We start from the raw sequence: 22140 nt of genomic DNA, 5'->3' as shown, positions 1-22140 counted from the left end.
GAAATTTAAGCCACAAAGTGTGAACAATGTGCAGGGCAGGCTGTAGAAGAGGAAAAAAGGATGTATGGTTGTGTTTGATATGAAAATAGAGGACTTTTTACTGTAGTGATGGACTAGATATTGTCATATTAAGTGAAGTCAGAGAAAGGCAAATATCATATGATATTACTTATATGTGGAATATAAAATATGATACAAATAAACTTACTTACAAACCAGAAATAATCTCATAGACATAGAAAACAAAGTTATGGTTGTTGTCATTATGATTAGAAAGTTGCGATTTTGTTGCCTTTTCTTGGGGGTTGATGTGGTAGGACTTTGACCTCCTCCCATGCAGTTGTCCTGGCAGAAATCTGATGACCTCTTTCTTGACTTTTTCTTGTACAGATCTGAAGCAACAGAACTGGAACAAGGACCCTCATAACTTTTTGGTATGTAAATGAGAACTCTTCAGAACTAATTCTTTCTCTTAGTGATATTTGTGACTTGAACAGCCTGTACTCCACTTCGTTATTCTAATTTGTGAACCAAATTGTAGTAGCCTAGGTATATTTATCCCTATGGTAGGATTAATGCAGAGAGAAGCTAATAGAATTAATAAATAACCAGTTGTATTTGGTCCTCTGGATTTTCCTGAGGACCTAAAAATGGATTCTTGATAGTGATTACTTTTCAGTAAGATAGCTGTTTAGTAAAGCAGTTTATTTATGGAATTATCTTGTTTGGTCCCTTTAGTGGCCAGGAATGTACCATAACTATCAAATACCGTAAAACTATCATTATGTGAAGAATCTATTTTATAAGCAACTAGCTGTCCACATATAAATTACCACCATTTCCCATAGCACTTTTCATCTTGTAGAGCTGAAACTTTATGCCCATTAATCAATAACTCTCCCCTTTCCCCTCTCACCAGCCCTTGGCAATAAGTGTTATACTTTCTGTCTCATGATTTTGATTACTCTAAATATTTCATATAAGTGGAATCATACAGTGTTTGTCTTTTTTGTAACTGGCTTATTTCTTGTAACATAACGTCCTCAGGGTTCATTTATGTTATAGCATTTTGCAGAATTTCCTTCCTTTTTAAGACCGAATAATATTCCATTGTGTGTATTTTGCTTATCCGTTCATCTCCTTTTTGCTGGCATCCATGTTTTGAGCTTTTGTGGATAATGCTATTATAAACATGGATGTACAAATATTTCTTTGAGATTCTGCTTTCAATTCTTGTGACTACATCCCCGGAAGTCAAATTGATGAATTGTATGATAATCCTATTTTTAATTTTTTAAGGCACCACTGTATTGTTTTCCACAGCAACTGTACCGTTTTACTTCCCACCAGTAGTCTTCACAGAGTACAGAATGCTTTTCTAATTATTTTGACATATTCTTGCTGGGCAGTGAATATTGTAAAGTTTTGTGTGAATATATTTTGAACACAAATATGTTTTTTCCTATTCTTTTTTTTTTTTTTTTTGCTGTGCCTATGAATATTATCTTCTAAGACCTACTCAATGTTAATTTATGTTTCCAGGTGATTCAGAATTTCAATAGAGTTTTTTCCAGTACAGAAATATGTAGGGCCAAGTCTCAGACTTCTAATGGAAAAACAACTTAGACTCCAAAGATTTTTATTTTAAAATAGACTCTATGTTAAAATCTGTTCTGGCAGTGAAGGAGTAGTTACCACATATGTTTCTTTCTTCTTGAAGACTTGTAATTCTTTTGCACAAAGTATACCATTTTGACCCTGGAGGAGGTCACGGCTATCCACTCCAGTATTCTTGCTTGGAGAATCCCATGGACAGAGGAGCCTGGAGGGTTACAGTCCACATGGTCACAAAGAGTTGGCCACAACTGAAGCACCGTAGCATGCATGCATGCCAGTGTGAACAGGGGTAGGGACTAAATTACAAAGAGAGGAGAAATTACTGAGAAATTACTTACATAGGTGTTATTCTTTGAAACAGAATCTGCAACCTCTTCAAATTATTGAGACAGCAGATTAACGTTGGGGCTGTTATTTTAACTGGTTAATGATATTTGTGCTTTCTTAAATTTTGGTTCAAAATATGAACATAGCTTTCTAAGGGAAATCTAATTTTAGAATTTTAGAATCTGATTCTAAAACTGATAGGTATTAGCTGAATATTTTGAAATCTTTTGAGGTTACTTGCACAAATTAATGGAGCATTTTACCAGAAAATGTTCTGCATTTATTGTTTGTAGAGAGTGAGAAAAAGGGGGAGTAGAGAAATAAGCTTACTCAGGAAGCAAAACAGTTCTTATTTCAGACATTTTTCTCTGAGTTTATGGTCCTCAGTAGAAATGTCAGTGTGTTTGCTAATCAAACACCTTCTACTAACGTGTTCAAAAAAGGGATTAACTCCCTTGGGTATATGTCAGTTTACTTTACAAGAGAAAAATTTACACCTAACTTAAGTAAATTAGAGAAGTCTTTTGTTAATGATTAGAAAGGCAAAATAACCCTTATCAGGCCATGCTAGGCTGTGCCATGGTAGCAGATTAACTCTGAAGGCTCAGTGGCTTTACACAAGAAACTTTAATTTCTTATTTACACTATATATTCAATACTGGTTGACATGAGAAGGGGAGGGCTCCTCTACTCCACCCAGTCACTCGGGATGCAAGCTCCACCCCCTGTGGCATCACCATGGCAACAGGTGGCTTCAGGGTTTGCCGTGACAGCAGAAGAGAGCACGTGGCCGACTCACACTCGTCTCCAGACGGGAGGTGTTGCACATCACCTCCACTAATGGTCAGAACTAGGCGTATTGCCATTCCTCACCACATGGGGCTGGAAGTCTTCTTGGGGGGCAGAGGGGAGAGGAAAACCGGTTACAGTGAGCACCAGTCATTTCTTCTTTGATTAATTTTGTTGGAAATCCTTGTACTCGGCACATATATGAAACAACTTTCTAACTCTGTCACCTCTCTAATTCTTTATATTTTAATATGTTTTCCTTTGGTGAGCAGTTTTAATCTTTTAAAATTAATTTCATGTTTTTTTACTTGCTGACTTGAGGTTGGGGAAAATAAAGCAAGTATTACTGACAAGGAATTAGGGATGATACAGATATAATCGACAATGGAAAAAAATGGCCCTCAAATGTTTAGATGTCTATAGACTCTATTTGTATTATTAATAATATCTATTATTTCTTCTAAATAAAACCATTATTTGAAATTAAATATAACTCTAAACACAGAAGTTTGATTGCAAAATCAACTCACAGGGCATCAAGCAAGAAATATGAAACTAAGAACAGTTTTAATAGATTGTCTTTCATAATTTTTTCCCATTATTCAGCTTTCCCTAAATCTGAATATTATGGTTTTTTCCTTTTCACTTTATTAGAGTATTTTACCAAGCAATACTTTTATATAGGGTACATGGGGAATAAACATGTCTGAGAAGGTATTTTGACCTCATGATTGATTGTGTGTTTGACTAGGTATTGAATTTTATGGAGAAAATTTATTTTCATTTAGAACTTTCAAGGCAAAGCTCCAATATCTTTGACATCCCATGTTGCCTCTGAGAAATCTGATGTCATTCTTATTTTGTTTCTGTGTAGATAATACCTTTTTATCTTGTCTATAAACTTTAAGAATTTTCTGTATCTCTTAGGAATTCTGAAATTTCTTTAGACATGTCCCTGGTGGCTCAGTGGTAAAGAATCCGCCTGCCAGTGCAGGAGATGCAGGTTTGATCCCTGGGTTGGAATGATCTCCTGGAGGAGGAAATGCAACCCACTCCAGAATTCATGTCTGGGAAAGCCCTTGGACAGAGGAGCCTGAGTGCTACAGTCCATAGGGCTGCAAAGAGTCAGACTCAACTTAGCAACTAAACTACAAGATTCAAGTGTACATCTTTGGAAGTATATGTGATTCAGCATTTTGTGGCAGAGGAAGCTTTTTTCCCCTTTTGTGCTCCGCTTCTCACTGTTTTGGTTTCATTCTCCAGTCTCTCTGCCAGGTAACCGAGATGGCCACTGTTAACTTTAGGTTTGTGTTGTATTATGACTAAACTCCCAGGGAAAAAAAGGACAAATCTCATCCTAATACTCCCAGAAGAATTTCCTGATTAGCCTGAGTTGGTTCATGAACTCCTTTCTGAATTGGTCATTTTGTCAAAGAAGTTAAGTATTTGGGTCCATCTACTTCTTATCACCTCTACTGCTTCTGCTTGGGCTCAAGACATTCTCACATCTTCTTGGGATGATCTCAGGGAACTCTTAACCAGCTTCTCAGTTTATATTCTCACTCCCTTCAGTTTCCTTCAGTGTTAGAGTCAGAGCTGCTAATGTGTTTGTCAGATCAAAACCCTTCAAAACTTGCCTGTTTAACTGCAAGGAAAGCTGGAGTCTTTAACCTCCATCACTTGAAAGACCACCAAGATCTAAAAGATGATACAAGAGAGATGCAGGATACAGCTCATGGAAGGCGACGTTGACAGATTTGTACCATGTCATAGAGTTGATGAGAAGCCTTTGAAGGGTTTTTAATTGACAAGTGACATGATCAGATCTTAGAAAGGTTTATCTGGTAGCAGGATTGAAGATGAAATGGAAACATAGGAACCAAGATAGGGGGAATCAACTAAAGTGGCCCAGGCCAGGTGATGATGGGCTGAACTACCCTGTGAAGCAGTGAGAATGGAAAAGAGATCAATTTCTATCTGTGATGCTAACAAAGGAGAATCAGTTGGTCTTTGTCACTCTATATGACCTTAGTTCAGACCCAGTTCTCACACCTACTAGATTTATGTAGTTTACATAATTTATATAATTCTCAATTCAAATTTCTCTTTGACTTTAAAATAAAAATGATAATTCCTAATGCAAAAAGAAAAAAAAAGACCACCAAGACCTGCATGCTCTGACTTCCCATGACCCCTCTGACCTCATCTGCTGCACCCTCCTTCCGTGGCTTACTCAGCCTACACTGCTGGACTGCTTGTAATGCCTCAACATGCCAGACACACACTTAATCCCAACCTGGGGCCGCTGCATTGACCGTTCCCTAAACCTGGGCTACTTCACCCTAGAGTAGCCATTGGCTGTTTCTTGACGTCTTTCAGGTCTTTACCCGAATGTCAGCTATTTAGTGAGTCCCTTTCTATCCATCTATTTAAAAATCACAACCCTCTATAATACTCTCTACTATTTTATTTTTCCCCATTTATCTCCACCTAATATACCATTTGTTTTACTTACTTATCTTGTTGTTTGTCTACTCCCATGTTTGTAGATCCCATGAGGGCAGGAAGTCTTATCTGTTCTGTTCAATATTGTATCTTCAGTCTGTTAAACTGCCTGGCATATGACCAGCCAGTACCTATTTGCTGAATGAATGAATGGTTGGCAAACCTAAGCCATATACTTGCTCCTGTGTGGGAATGTGGGGCCATACGATTAACAGAGCCACAGTGAAGGGAAAGAGGCAATTTCTTGAAGTAAAAGATGCTGGTCAGACAAAAATTAATAAATAGTCAATAAAAGATCCTTCTAGTGAAGAATTTGAGAAATGGGGGGCCTGTATTTAAAGGGCCTGCCTATTAATAGGTGGAAGAAAGCAGCAGATCTGAAACCAGATGGTAATTTTCCAATGTGCTTGATATTGAATTTTACATGATATAATTAGTTTTTAAATGTTAGGTAATTTTGCCTGAAAAAAATTATAGGGAAAATAATTTTCTCTGATTTTATGAATAAGTTATTTCATTTTCAATTATATTTTTACTCCCACTGATCAATGTATGAAAAATGTTAGACTTTGGCAAAGAATATTTTATTTCTTTCAGGAAAGCAGATTCTAAGATGGATAATTGGGTAATATCTCTACAGTAGATTTCTTTCTTAACTATTTTTCTGCATTTGAATGAAATTTTTTGATGTTACCAATTTCGGGCTGAATAATTGGTAGGTTAAGAGTTATAACTCAGAAGCTTTTATTTGCATCTAATTTTCCTCCCTTATCAGTCTTGTTGAATTTCTACTTTACTAATTTTTTGTTTAAAGAATTAGCTTTGTGTTTTATTAGTCTTCTCTATATTTTTCTATTTTACTGATTTCTGCCTTTATTTTTGCTATTTCCTCATTGGGTTTGTTATTTTGCTGTTTTTCTAGTGTCTTTGTTAAGCTCTTAATCTGTTTTTATTCCTCTTGTGTTTTGATAAATGAATTTAAGGTATAAGTTTTCCTTTGAAAAATGCTTTAGCTGTGTTTCCTAAAACTTTTGATATGTGATGTTTTCAGTGGTGATAAATTCTAATGGTTTCCCATTTTCTTTTTAATCCATTAAATTTTAAAAATATTTTTAAAGTTTAATTTTTATCTTTATATTGGGGTATACTTGATTTACAGTGTTGTGTTAGTTTCAGATGTACAGCAAAGTGATTTAGTTATATACATATACACATATCCGTTCTTTTTCAGATTCTTTTCCCATATCAGTTATTGTATCGTAGAATATTGAGTGGAGTTCCCTGTGCCATACACAAGTCCTTGTTGATTATCCAGTTTTTTTTTTTTTAAGTAGTGCAAGATTTAGTTTCCAGACATACAGACTTTTTTAAAGCTATTTTTTCATTATTAGTGGCGTTAGTCACTCCGTGATGTCTGACTCTTTGCAGCCCCATGGACTATAGCCTGCCAGGCTCCTCAGTCCAGGGAATTCTCCAGGCAAGAATACTGGAGTGGGTTGCCGTTTCCTTCTCCAGGGAATTGTCTCAACCCAGGGATCGAACCTGGGTCTTCCACATTGTAGGCAGATTCTTTACCATCTGAGCCACCAGGGGCCAAAGTTTTCATTATTGATTTCTATAATTAATGCATTGCAGTCAGAGAACATAGTTTGTGTTAAACTGACTTTGTGAAATTTATCCAGACTTCTTTGTAATACAGTACTTTTATCAATTATTGACAAATACTGTGTATTTTGAAAATGAGAGTTTATCCTTTGTTTCTCAAGTATAGAGTTTATAAATTTGCTAATTTGTATCATCTACATTTCTGCTTATTTATTGTCTGCTTAAGCTATTGATAAAGTTTAATGTCAATAAACTATGACATTTTATTTTTGTTAAGTTATCTATAACATATATATAATTGTTAAGTTATATATTTTTCTTTCCAGTTCTGAGTTGTGGTTTCTTAAGACAATATATTTATCTGTTTATGCTGGTTATATTTTCTGATCTTAGTTTTTGTTACAAATGTGTATATTTATCATGAATTTTATATTTTCAGATACTAAAATTGTCATCACAGCTTTCTTTTAGTTTATGTTTGCCTGGATATCTGTTTCTATCTTTTAATTTAACATTTCATATCTTTTTTAGTTAACATATTGCTAATTCTTACTTTTTAAATTTTATTTTGAAATAAAACTTACGTTAAACATATTAATAGAGGAGAGTGCACAAAACTAATTTGAATAGCTTGATTTATCACACAGAAAAAATTCTTGTAACTACTACTTGAATCAAGAAAGGATACTCTTAGGACCCCAGGACACCTTTTGTGCCCCTTCTATTACATCCCTGCCTTTCCTTAAAGGTAACCACTTTCCTGCCATTTGTGATCTTTACTTCCTTGCATTTCTGTATAATTTTATGACCCAAGTGTACTTTGCTAAACACTGAGGTCGAGTTTTTCCAGTTTTATTATTTTGTATAAACAGATCATACCAGTTATTTTCTTTGATATCTGATTTCTTTCTCTCATTATAAGGCTGTGAGATGAGTTTCCCCCTTTTTATTGCTAAGTAGTATTCCATGTGTGACCAATCCACAATTTACTTATCCACTTTCCTGTTGATAGAAATTCGGATTTTTAAAAACATTTTTGCTATTATCAATAAAGCTGCTAGAAACATTCTTATACACATTTTCAATGTTTGTGTGCATGAATATCTGATGCATGTATACTTAAGAATAAAATTGATGGGTCATAGGCTATACTGGTTAGCTTTAGTAGATTTTGCCAAACAGTTTTCCAAAATGGTTGTCTTAATTTATACTTCCAGCAGCAGTGTTTGATTGTTTTCACTGGCTCTACAGTGTACTTGCTATTGTCAGTCTTCTGAAATTTCATGATTTTGATGGATGTTTAATGATGTTTCTTTGCAGGTTTGCCTTGCATTTCACTGACTGTCGATGAGGCTTAGCACCTTCCCATACATATATTTACTAGCTTATATCCTCCTTTGTGAAATGCCTAAGACTTCTTTCATTTTTCTTTTGGCTTTTTCTGTGTGTTTCTGATTTATAGGAGTTCTTTATACATTCTGGTATATTGCCTTGTACAGGTTATATATACTGCACATATCTTTTCTCATTCATTTTCTTGCTTTTACAGTCGTTAATGTTGTCTTTTGGAAAATAAAAATTCTTAATTTTAGGGTTCCAACTTAAGCAAGTTTCTCCTTTATGATTAGACCCAACAAGGAAATGACAGTATTTTCAATAAATGTGCTGAGACAATTAGTTATTAATTTGAAAAATAAAACTAACCAGAATCAAAAATCAATTGCAAATAGATTATAGGTCTAAAATGAAAGACAAAAACAAAAAATTTAAAATAAAAGGTAAAATAATATCCTATGGCTGTAAGATAATAAAAATAACAGCAAAGAACAAGTTCTAACTGTAGTCATCTTTGCAATTGAGTCCTCTGATTAATGAACGTGATCTAGCATTCTGTTTCTTTAGATCTTAAATTTCTTCCAACAGTGTTTTATAGATTTCCTCATAGAAGTATTGCATGTCTTTTGTTAGATTCATTCCAACAGATTTGGGATTTAATGATGTTGCTATATGCATGTCTTCTTACAAATTTTATTTTCATGCTATTTGTTTCTGGAATGTAGAAAAGTTATTGGTTTTTACATACTGGGCTGGTATTTAGCAAGCCTTCTATATCCACTTTTAGTGTAAATAATTTGTGTTGATTCTTTTCCACATGTAAAATCATTGTTGTTGTTCAACAACGTGTAAAATCATATTTTCTGAAAATAGATGATCTTAATTTCTTATTTTTTAATTATTGTAATTCTTACTATTTTTAAATGAGCACTTCTGACACAATGTTAAGAATCTTTGGTATGGTCCTAATATCCAAGAAAAGGTTCAAGATTTTGCCATCAAATACGCTGTGGAGGAAAGAGCTTATTGAAAATGGTAGAGGACCTCATTGGTTTGCCCATGACAGAATTTGGGAAGGGCTTGGCTTGGCTTGGCTTGGCTTGGGAAGCCTGGCAAGCTGCTGTCTGCTGCTGCTGCTAAGTCGCTTCAGTCGTGTCCGACTCTGTGCGACCCCATAGACGGCAGCTCACCAGGCTCCCCCGTCCCTGGGATTCTCCAGGCAATAACACTGGAGTGGTTGCCATTTCCTTCTCCAATGCTGCATTCTCTGGGGTCACAAAGAGTCAGACACGACTGAATGACTGAACTGAACTGAACTTGCTTGACTTGGCTGTTCATCTGTTGCATGTGGTTTCAGCTGGGGTGGTTGGGATGGAGGACCCACTTCCAAGACCACTTTTTCAGCCACACATCTGTGTTCTTGGCTTCACCTGGCACTTTGTTCTCCTGGGACTCCACATGACTTGGCTTTTCCTGGTACGGCAGACTCAGAGTGAGTGGACTCTGTAAATGTTGTCTGGTTTCAATGTTGTCTGGTTTCCTCAAGAGCAAGTGTTTCTCTTTCAGAGCTAAAATTCTACAAGTTGGAGTCCATGCATTCACACACATTGAAATTTAACTTATCTATTTAATTAATAAAACATTTCTAAATGTTGGACATAACCAAATTTCAGTAAAATGGTGTCAGGAATAGGTAAATAATTCCTTGCTTTCTTGTGATGACAAGACTTTTACTTTTGAGGTTAAAATTATCTAGGGCAGTGGGAGGGCGGCAGGTGCATATAGAAGTTGAATGTGAGAAGATGGGTATAAAACTGTGTGTAGGTGAGGTGTGGGTGAGAAGGGAGCATGAAATGAAGAGAGCGGGCAGGCCACAGGAAGCTGGGCAGACCACAGGAAACTGGCTGGAAAAAAAAAAAAGCTTTACTTAATTAAAAGCAAGAATAAAACAACCCAAAGACAATGGAAAATCTCACACATAAGGTCTGTGAAGAGGTGGAAACCAAAAATAAGCACACATGTGTTCAGAGAAACACAAGTGGCTGGTCAGTTACATTCTGCTCTCATTTCTGTGTTATTTCTCAGGACTTTATGTGGATGATAGTCTAATTTAAAAAACAATAAAAGAGCAAACATTTCCTGTAGAAATGAACATAAAATGATATTTTGTAAAACTTAGATATCCAGTTTTATGATCCCAGTAGTTTTAAAAACTGCTCAATTGAAGTCTAAAGCATGTTAAATTAGAGAGTCAGAATGATCTTTCAGTCCGTCTCTGGTTTCAAGCTCAATAGTGTACATATATGTTTGTCCACTAGGTGTCTCTTTGCATATATATTATGATTCCAGAGACAGCTAATCTAGTTCTGAAAGCAACAGTACATGGATTGTGTCAACAAATGTCTCAACCTGGGGGTATTTAAGAATGGCTTTTGGCTCAGCCGGTAAAGAATCTGCCTGCAATGCAGGAGACACAGGAGATTCGGGTTCAATCCTGGTCAGGAAAATCCTCTGGAGGAGGAAATGACCACCCACTCCAGTATGCTTGCCTTGGAAATCCCATGGACAGAGGAGCCCATCGGGCAACAGTCCATGGGGTCACAAAGAGACATGCCTGAGCAACTGAGCGCGCGCGCGCACACACACACACACACACACACACACACACACACACACACACGAGAATGGGTTTAATAATTTAACAACTCTTCTTAGATAGTAAATAGATATGCATCTTGGCAAGAGCTCTAATACTTCTTTAAAAATTTTGCAGACATTAACCAAGAATTTGTCAGCAGACACAAAAATCAGGTACTTGCATCAAGGTTGTTGAGAGACTGATACAGATATTTAGGACTGCAACCAGGAAGTGAGCCCTACATTAGTTATGAATGAGGTCTTGGCGAGAGTGCTTAATTTGAAAACAAACTGCGTTTGAGTCTCTGATGTCTCTTTCTAGGTACTATATTCCTTGCTGATCAGATCCTTCAAAATCACCCCATAGCAGCTGATCTGTAGCCCTTTGAGTGCATACTTAGTCGCTCAATCGTATCTGACTCTTTGCAACCCCATGGACTGTAGCCCGCCAGGCTCCTCTGTCCATGGGATTCTCCAGGCAAGAATACTGGAGTGGGTTGCCATTTCCTCCTTCAAAGGATCTTTGTGACCCCAGGATTGAACCCATGTCTTTTATGTCTCCTGCATTGGCAGGCAGATTCTTTACCACTCAGCCATCTGGGAAGGTCAGCCCTTTGAGTAAAAGATGTCAATTGTGGTGAGTCACATAAAGCTTCTCTGAATTGTTCAAATTTGGTAAATTGTTTAAGTTTACTCTAACTTGTCCTAAAGTAGAGGGAGGGTCAGAATAAGTCAACAGATATTTATTAGGTGCCTGCCGTATGCCTGGCCTGGAGTGTCTACAAGAATTATGGTACTCAATTTATTCTCTAAGAATGTGATGAGATTTACTGTTTGCAGAAAAATTAAGCATGCTGTTAAGGAGAAGTTGAAAAGGCAAAGTTTATTAATAGAGGCAGCACTGCTGATATCCAAAGGACCCCAAGCTGGGAGTCTGAAGACTTGAATTCAAATTTTGACTTTACGACTTACTAGCTATGTGAAGTAGCTAGTCTATGAGCTCTGTATATCAGTTTCTTTATTTGTGAAAGTATAGGTATTGTTACTTTACTGAGTTGATGTGAAGACTGCTAACAATTTTTGAGAATCCTGCCGAGTGTCACTGTATCTAAGAGAAGTCGCCTTTTTTTTTTTTTTTTTTGGATAAAGGCTGTATCTGTGCTCAGATGCTCAGTTGTGTCCGACTCTTTGCGACCCCATGAACTGTAGCCCACCAGGATCCTCTGTGCATGGCATTTCCCAGGCAAGAATACTGGAGTAAGGTGCCATTTTCTCATCCAGGGCATCTTTCTGACCCATCTTTCTGTGTCTCTTACCACCTCCTCCTGCATTGGCAGGTGGATTCTTTACCACTTTTGCCACCCTGGAAGCCCCTTGGTTAAGGCAGCCTTTCCTATTTTGATGCACAGCAGGTTAGCTCCTTATGGTCATGACCTCTGCTTTTGGATTGGGCCTCATGCACTATTTTGCAAAATCCTAAGTCCCATTGAAACAATATTTCCCAAGAAAGAATCAGCCAAACAAAAGAGGAATTTTTGCCCAACTCCAGAGCAATGGGTACAAACAGCAGGCAGTTTTGTAATAGTTTTTCTAGCTTCTTTCTAGCCTGCAGTGGTCCCATAGAAGAGGGCACTGCTGCGTGGAGTTTTAGTTACTTTCGTGGAAAGAGGGTTGAATAGAAGGTTGTTGGGTAAAGGTTAATTAAGATGACAGGTTGCCTCAGAGCAGTGTAAACACAGTCTGGATATCACAGTCAGAAACACGTACCCTCTTCCAGAGAGAGAAAATATGCCTGTAAGTCACATGGAGAAATTTAGGGCTGCAGATTATGGAAAGGGAAGGGTGATCATTTGCCATTCTTGTCTGGCCCATCTTAGCACAGAGCATCTACTCTCTCCCCATACAGGCTGGAGTGAAGTGAATTTAGGGATCAGGTGTTATTACTAGGAGCTGCAACTGTGGACCAACAGGGTGTATTTCGGGACACCCTGTACTGGACCTAACAACTGATACTTTGTGAGAAGGGTTACCAGTGGCTCCTGGGGCCTTGTCATGGGCCTCGAAGCCCTGTTCTTACTTGTTGGAGCATCCTGGGGCTAGTCAGACCTTTGGGGAGGTTCCTTGGGTTTCCATCACAGATCTTATAAATCCAGCCTCAGCACACAGCTAGTTTGAATGCTAGAATGACTGCCTCCTAGAAGTTCCTTCCATCTGTCACTGGTGTAGGAGAGGAGGCAGGTACTTTGCAGGCTTTATCTGCATTGGTGCACGAAGTTGCTACGATGGTGTGTGTTTTTGTGCGTGTGTGTGTTGAGGGGGTGGGTGAAAGTATATTTTGCAGGGCCCCTGCCTTTATACATAATTTGAAGAGCCCAAAATCAGTGTGCTAGTCCAATTCTGGAGGGCTGGTGGGATTAATCTGGGCTGGCATCATGGAATTTAAGACAATCACAGGAACAGAATCAAACCCATAGGGATGAGCCCCACTGGTCTCTGGGCATCTGGTTGACCCCGCTAGCTGCTAAAGGGAAAGTGCCTTCTTTGGAGCAGTGGGCGCAGGGCACATGTGGGCAGCTCTAGCTACACCGGGAGGGGGATTGGCAGGGCTCCAGTCGCTTGCCAGAGCCCTAGGGCATGCTGGGTTGCAGATCATAATCTGTGCATCTTTCGGGTTCTGGAAGCTGCAAAAGGACCTGTACGTCTGAGGTCCAAGATGTAAAGGAGCTTCGTGACTCGCTAAGAGGAGGGGCCAGCAGCCTTCTGGGTTGGTGCAGATTCCTCCAAGAGGTAGAAGAGGGGTTGTTGGTCATCGCTTACAGTTTGCCACCTGCTTGTTACTATGGTGAAAATGATCATTCGGGGATAGAGATTGACATTATTGGCTGAAGGAAAGGCTTTTCCCTCTTATATTTGTGGATTTTTATGTCTAAATCGTGATTGTCAGGGCTGAAAGCTTTTGTGGGAAGGCAGGATGGAGAAGAAAAGATGAGGGCTGCCAATCTCCCCAGACGATGGATCACAGCATTTCAGTGGTGTTGAAAATAAAGTAATTTTAATTATAGTTTCTGTTTAAAAAAAGCTGCGACTCTTAAAACCATCTGTCGGTTTATCCTCTAAGTGGAGAGACCGCAGAAAAGAAATGCAGTGAAATGAGTGGAAGAGTTAATGACAAAAAAGAGAAAATAAATGAAAGAAGAAGAATAAGACTTTTAAAACCTGTAGGAGAGATGGATTGGAACAGGATGACAATAAAGCTAAAAGGAAAAAGTTTGGGATAATTTGAATAAATTTTTCCCTTTCGTAAATTTCCTGGTCAAAGTAATAACCACAGACAAGCCCACCCAATACACCCCTGCATGCATGCTCCCGGGGGGCGGGGGTGAAGGGGGGCATCTTGAATTTTGCTCCCTTCTCTCCTACTCTGCCTTAATAAGATATGTCCTTCTAAGGAGCAAAGCTAATGGATGGTTTCATGTCCTTCACTTTTTTTATCTGAGTAAACATGCATTTTCTCTCCTGCTCCCATGGTGTTGCTACGATGGACAATCACTTAACAGAAGATGCTTACAGGCTGGTGTCATTACTAGTTAAGTGTCTACTTTGTTGTCACACACTTTCCTTGCTTTTTGATGATTAAGAGTTCTGCCTTTAGGGTGACCAGGGTTTTTTGCTTCCGAAGAGCTCTAGTTTTTGGATTAAGAATGATGCACATTGTTTGCCTACACTCTTGGATTGTCTATAAATCCATTTACTGTTCTGAGAGTGTCTTGTTGAATGCTAACACTGTAATTTTAAAGGATAAGCCTGTTGTGAATGAATCTGTTGGCTTTTAAACTTTTTGTTCATTACGTTGTTTTCACTTGAGGCTCCCTGAAAAAGAGAATAAGCCTAGCCCATATTTTCTTTCAAACAGAAAACTATCTTGAGATCATAATAAATTGTCTTCTTTAAAAGGGTAGGCATGGTACTTGTTTTACTGCATCATCCTCAAGGTTATAATTAAGACGGTTACTTTTGGATCAATGGAAACTATAACTGCCTTTAGTGACTTTTTTATAAATTAAAAAATGCTAATTATTAACTGTCTGCTTTATCAATAGTGCATTTGTTGTGTATTGATATTCTTAATTTATTTTCTGGTTTTAAAATGATATGGGGCCAGAATACATATTTCTACTTAACTTGTTTACCAAAAAGTTTCTAAAATAAATTGCTAGAATGAAGTTTTATATTGTTAGGATGAAACAAAAAGGAACAATTCTTCACCAGCATCTTAGCTAGCTTGGGCTGCTGTAACAAAATATTGTAAACAAGGGGGCTTATCAACAACAGAAGTTCATTTCTCACAGTTCTGGAGGCTGGAAGTCCAAGAACATCGTGTCAGCTTGGTCAGGTGCAGGTACGAGCTCTCTTCTGGGTTGCAGACTGCTGATTCTTCTTGTAGCTACACATGGGGAGAGAATGAGTCTGGCCCCTTCTTATGAGGGCACTAATTTCATTTATGAGGGCTCCCCCATACTGCATCGTGACCTAATTACCTCCCAAAGTCCCCACCTCCAAATACTATCATGTTCAGAATTAGATGTCAACATATGAATTTTGCAGGGATACAAACATTCAGTCCAGAAAGCCAATAATAAATTTAGGAACAATCTCATCTTTGGAATTGTAATGAACTACATTTCCACTTTTCAATTACAGGACTTACCAGAAATACAAATATTTTATTTGATTTCATTTCAGAAATACAAATATTGTATTTGATTTCATCTCACTGACTTAAAAAATAGTAATGACCTTAGTGTTTTTGCTAAGTCTCATGTGGTATTATGTTAAGGAATTGTTCTTTAAAGAAGGTAATTGTCTCAGATATGACTGAGAAAACTATTTCCTTAAACTCTGAAATAAGGTACCAAAAATGTCTCTAGGAGAGTAGGTTAGGGAGTTTATTCAACCTTGAAGTGGGAAAGCTATTTTATTTGATGAAACCTGTTATCTAACTTGTTCAAACGCTTTAGTTGTGTGCTTACTCCATTAGGAAGAATAGTTTTCTATAACAAAGCTATTTCTGGGTAATTGCACCCATTCTAGGTAATTGCTACCTCTTATTGAGCATCCACGTGTCTCCCATATGATATTTCACTTAATTCTAACAAAATCCTATCAGCTGGTTATTGTCATTTCTGTTTAACGGATGAAGCTCCTACTATTTAGAGAAATTAGGTGATTTTTTTTTTAAAGTTTCCACATTTAAGTGGTGGAGTGAGATCTGTTTGGCCCTAAACCATGTGTGTGCAGTGATTTTAAAATATTTTTTTTGGTTGTGTATCTGTAAAATAATATGGAAACTCTACATACTTCCTCACATTTTAAGTTGTCACCCAGAGTTTTTATCATACATTTAAATAGTTGCAAAAGATGTAATTTGTGGCATATTATAAATCTTGATAGTGAAAAAGGTTATATGTGCATGCTAAGTAACATCAATCATGTCTGACTCTTTGAAATCCTATGGACTGTAGCCCGCCAGGCTCCTCTGTCCATGTGATTTTCCAAGCAGGCATATGGGAATGGGTTGCCATGCCCTCCTCCAGGAGATCTTCCTGACCCAGGAATCAAACCTGCATCTCCTAAAGCTCCTGCTACTGGGGAAGCCTGAAAAAGGTTATATTCTCTTTAAACATAACTTATGCAAAACCTTTGACTGTGTGGATCACAATAAACTGTGGAAAATTCTGAAAGAGATGGGAATACCAGATCACCTGACCTGCCTCTTGAGAAACCTATATGCAGGTCAGGAAGCAACAGTTAGAACTGGACTGGTTCCAAATAGGAAAAGGAGTACGTCAAGGCTGTATATTGTCACCATGCTTATTTAACTTACATGCAGAGTACATCATGAGAAATGCTGGGCTGGAAGAAGCACAAGCTGGAATCAAGATTGCCGAGAGAAATATCAATAACCTCAGATATGCAGATGACACCACCTTTATGGCAGAAAGTGAAGAGGAACTAAAAAGCCTCTTGATGAAGGTGAAAGAGGAGAGTGAAAAAGTTGTCTTAAAGCTCAACATTCAGAAAACTAAGATCATGGCATCCAGTCCCATCACTTCATGGCAAATAGATGGGGAAACAGTGGAAACAGTGTCAGACTTTATTTTTGGGGGCTCCAAAATCACTGCAGATGGTGATTGCAGCCATGAAATAAAAAGACGCTTACTCCTTGGAAGGAAAGTTATGACCAACCTAGATAGCATATTAAAAAGCAGAGACATTACTTTGCCAACAAAGGTCCGTCTAGTCAAGGCTGTGGTTTTTCCAGTGGTCATGTATGGATGTGAGAGTTGGATTGTGAAGAAAGCTGAGCACTGAAGAATTGATGCTTTTGAACTGTGGTGTTGGAAAAGACCCTTGAGAGTCCCTTGGACTGCAAGGAGATCCAACCAGTCCATCCTAAAGAAGATCAGTCCTGGGTATTCACTGGAAGGACTGATGTTGAAGCTGAGACTCTAATGCGAAGAGTTGACTCAATGGAAAAGACCCTGATGCTGGGAGGGATTGGGGGCAGGAGGAGAAGGGGATGACAGAGGATGAGATGGCTGGATGGCATCACCGACTCAATGGACATGAGTTTGAGTAATCTCTGGGAGTTGGTGATGGACAGGGAGGCCTGGCGTGCTGCGATTCATGAGTCGCAAAGAGTCAGACATGACTGAGTGACTGAACTGAACTGAACTGATGCAATATAAACAGAAATTTTATATGTTTATTTTTTTAAAATAATCTTTGGAGTTTTAGATTTTACATAGCACTCTTCTCCCCCCAGAACTCATATCTTCATTCTGATACTCCATGGATTTTTGTACAATTATATAACATTTTTATGCTTAAAACACTAATAATACTGTAATACATCTCAACAATATATTGCTTATATTTAAAATGAAATTTATTAAAAAATTTTGAAGTGACATAATTCTTTAAACCTAAATGATTTCATTTGGAGTGAGTCATTATAAGTATTATTGGTTTGTAACTTAGCAAAAATATGAATATGTTACACATCTTGACAAATAATGATTAATACAGGGGTAAATATTTTTATTGAAGATTCAGTGTTTAATGACACAGATGAAACTTTCTTCCTAATTATGTAACAATTTTGTTGTTCAATTGCTCAGTCTTGTCCAACTATTTGGGACACCATGGACTGCAGCATGCCAGGCTTTCCCGTCCATCACCATCTCCCACAGCTTGCTTAAACTCATGTCCATTGAGTCAGTGATACCATCCAACCAGCTCATCCTCTGTCGTCCCCTTCTTCTCCTGCCTTCAATCTTTCCTAGCATCAGGGTCTTTTCTAATGAGTCAGTTCTTCACATCAGGTGGCCAAAGTTTTGGGTATATAACTATACCCATGAGTATTATTTATTTCTAGTATTAGAGTTCAGAGCCAGTTTTTTATTGTTTTTTATGGATGTGAGCACTTAAAACTAGTTTTCATATAAATAAATACGTGGGAACTGAGCACTTTTTGAACTTCTTCCAAGAATATGCCAAATATCACATGGTAGTCTATCAAACAACCACTTTTAATGATTAAGAGATTTAAAATAGATTTTTCTTCAATTTTGTTGAAAACAAAGATTTTGAAACTTGATTTATAAATGTTACTTGTTACCCTTGTTAGGCTCTTATATGTTTTTAATTCCTGGGAATTATACAAATTCTTTATCAAAACATCAGAGAAGTTAACACTTCTTCCTTTAACTTTCACTCGTAGGCACCTTCCTCAAACTAATATTCTCAGAAAGCTTGGGGCTATGGAAAAGTTATTACTTCCAAAACACTTTTGCCAGCATTATTATTATTTTCCACAAGCTAATTTTATTGTGTGCTTTATAAATATTTTTATCGACTCTTGGTGCTACCTATTTTTTAGAGATACCATGTACCCTTTAACATCGTTAGCTGAGCTGGTTCTTTTTGTTCAGATTATAAGCAAGTGTATTTCCATGAGTCTTCATAAATATCATTCCACTTCCTAGTTCTTCTAAAATATGGCTATGTGCTTTGTATGGAAGAGGAGAATGTGGATTAAGCTTAGGTTGTTCTGATGATTCTTCTGCCCCACTTTGAATCATTCTGGTGACATTTTGGATTTCACATATGTCAACTACCTCAGGAAATATAGTACCAAAACTCCAAAACCACTACGTGAACTACATAAGTGAACACTCATATAGCCTCCATAAAGGCACGTCACCTCACCTGTGCCTCCTTGCACCAGTGTTTGCATATTATTTCTGCCCATTTGCCCTCTGACTCGGGGAGGTTTGACATCACACAGTCTCATTTCCACCTTCTGCAGATTGGGAAGGAGATGTCTCATGGGCTATTCGTGACAGTATTATTCCACTAAATGAAAAAAAGATAGAAATTCATAAGTTTTCTTTATGGAAACTCATCTGTAGTTTAGAGCTTTTATTGTTTGTATTTCAAATTCATTTACTCAACAAATGTCTATTTAATCAACCACTATACAAAGACTGGGTACAGAGAAACAAAATAAGACAGAATGCCTGCTGCCCTCAGGTAAGTTATTACAGTGGGCATCAGATGCTAACAAAGTAATTGCAAAATTAATAATTCTGTAAAATTATGAGCAAGACCTTCTATGAATAAAATATAAGGAGTTATGAGAACATATGAAAGGATATTGACCTCTAATAAAGATCATGGAAAGCCTTCTTGACTAAATGAGAATTGTCCTGAATGTTGAAGAGCATGCACAAAGGTTCTGAAATGGGTAGAAACGTGTTTAAGGAATTGATTCTTAACCACTGGGCTACCAGGAAAGTCCCACTGTACATATTTTGCTGTAGATTTCTTCAGACTTTTCCCTCCAAGGCACTGATGTGTGAGTTGTATCATATAAACCTGTATTTTTATAGTAAAAACTGAATGAAGTTCCACTGCACATGTTTTCCCTACTTTTTCATTAAGAGTATTTTGTAAAACTCTTGGCATGTTTGGTATGGTGCTCAGCTGCTTCAATCACATCTGACTCTTGCGACCCCGTGGACTGTAGCCCACCAGGCTCCTCTGTCCATGGGATTCTTCAGGCCAGAATACTGGAGTGGGTTGCCATGCCCTCCTCCAGACGATCTTTTCACACCAGGGATTGAACCTGAGTCTCCTGTGTCTCCTGCATTGGCAGGTGGGTTCTTTACCACTCGTGCCACCTGGGAGCCCATAGTTGATGGCAGATAGTAAAGATTCAGCAGATGTCAGCAGTCATTGTGAATGTCACCGGTGTCATCAACATCACCTTGACAAATTGCCCTCCAGCAAGGCAATTGGACATCCCAACAACAAAATTTTCAACACCCTCCACCAAACTTAACTTCTAACAATTTTTTTGTGTATGCCAGTCTCGAAGATTAAAAATGGAGTTAGGCTGCTGTTTTACTTTGAGCTTATTTCATTACTAATGAGCCTGAATATTGTGGTTGTTTAGTCGCTAAGTCGTGTTTGACTCTTTGCGACCCCATGGACTGCAGCACTCCAGGCTTCCCTGTCCATCACTAACTGTTGGAGCTTGCTCAAACTCATGTCTATTGAGTTGGTGATGCCATCCAACCGTCTCATCCTCTGTTGTCCCCTTCTCCTCCTGCCCTCAATCTTTCCCAGCATCAAAGTCTTTTCCAAAGAGTCAGCTCTTTGCATCAGGTGGCCAAAGTATTGGAGTTTCAGATTCAGCATCAGTCCTTCCAGTGAACACCCAGGACTGATTTCCTTTAGGTTGGACTGGTTGGATCTTCTTTCAGTCCAAGGGACTCTCAAGAGTCTTCTCCAACACCATAGTTCAAAAGCATCAATTCTTCTGCGCTCAGCTTTCTTTATAGTCCAACTTGCTCATCCATACATGACTACTGGAAAAACCATAGCTTTGACTAGATGGACCTTTGTGGGCAAAGTTAATGTCTCTGATTTTTAATATGGTGTCTAGTTTGGTCATAGCTTTTCTTTCAAGGAGCAAGCGTCTTTGAATTTCATGGCTGCCGTCACCATCTTCAGTGATTTTGGAGCCCCATAAAATAAAGCCTGTCACTGTTTCCATTGTTTTCCCATCTATTTGACATGAAATGATGGGACAAGATGCCATCATCTTCGTTTTTTGAATGTTGAGTTTTAAGTCAAATTCTTAACTCTCCTCTTTCACTTTCATCAAGAGGCTCTTTAGTTCTTCTTTACTTTCTGCCATAAGGGTGGTGTCATCTGCATATCTGAGGTTATTGATATTTCTCCCAGCAATCTTGATTCCAGCTTGTGCTTCATCCAGCCTGGCATTTGTATACTGTAGTATTAATATGAAGCTCCTAATTATCCCTCCCCTTTCCCCTTTGGTTATCATAGTTTTGTTTTCTGTCTATCTGTGGGTCTGTTTTTGTTTTGTAAATAAGTCCACTTGTATCATTTTTAAAGATTTTGTGTGTAACTGAAATAATATGATATTTGTCTTTCTCTGTTTGACATTTCACTCAGTACTGTAATCTCTAGATTCATACATGTTACTGCAAATGGCATTATTTCATTCTTTTTTATTGCTGAATAATATTCCATTGTACACATACCACAATTTCTTTAATCACTCATCTGTCAGTGGGCACTTAGCTTGCTTTCTTGTCTGGCTACTGTAGGGTGCATGTATCTTTTCGAGTTGGAGTTTTCATCTCTTCTGGATGTAGACCCAGGAGTGGGATTGCTGAATCATATGGTAACTATTTTTAGTTTTTTAAAAAAAATCTCCATACTATTCTCCACAGTGGCTGCATGAATTTACATTCCCACCAACAGTGTAGGAGGGTTCCCTTTTCTCCACATCCTCTCCAGCATTTACAATTTGTAGAATTTTTGATGACAGTTATTCTGACTGGTGTGAGGCGATACTGCATTGTAGTTTTGATTTGCATTTCTCTAATAATTAGCAATGTTAAGTGTCTTTTCATGTGCCTGCTGGCCATTTGTATGTCTTCTTTGGAGAGATGTCTATTTATGAATAGGTCTTCTGCCCATTTTTTGATTGGGTTGGTTCTTCCTTTTTTTTTTTTTATATTGAGCTGTATGAGCTGGTTGCATATTTTGGAAATTAATCCCTTGTCAGTTGCATCATTTGCAAATATTTTCTCCCATTCTGTAGGCTGTCTTTTTGTTTTGTTTATGATTTCCTTTGCTGTGCAAAAACTTTTAAGTTTGATTAGGCCTATTTGCTTATTTTTATTTTTATTTTGTCTTGGGAGATTGACCTGAGAAGACATTGCT

At 37.8% G+C, this 22140-nt stretch overlaps 1 protein-coding gene across 5 annotated transcripts in view; it reads left to right on the top strand.

Annotated features, from left to right (window-relative positions):
* The window catches only part of IPCEF1 (interaction protein for cytohesin exchange factors 1), a 200158-nt gene that overhangs the window by 85691 nt on the left and 92327 nt on the right, over positions 1-22140 (top strand). For 4 of the 5 annotated variants that reach the window (XM_043888010.1, XM_043888014.1, XM_043888012.1 and 1 more), the window contains exon 2: positions 391-434. In XM_043888010.1, coding sequence (XP_043743945.1) covers positions 391-434 — 44 coding nt within the window. Of the gene's footprint in view, positions 1-390; positions 435-9652; positions 9671-22140 lie in introns of those variants that run through there. The other variant, XM_043888013.1, reaches the window with a different exon arrangement.

The sequence above is a fragment of the Cervus elaphus genome, chromosome 26, assembly GCF_910594005.1.
Source record: "Cervus elaphus chromosome 26, mCerEla1.1, whole genome shotgun sequence".
Classification (NCBI taxonomy): Eukaryota; Metazoa; Chordata; class Mammalia; order Artiodactyla; family Cervidae; genus Cervus; species Cervus elaphus.
The sequence above is the reverse complement of the archived record's forward strand: the minus strand, read 5'-3'. Positions and strand labels throughout refer to the sequence as shown.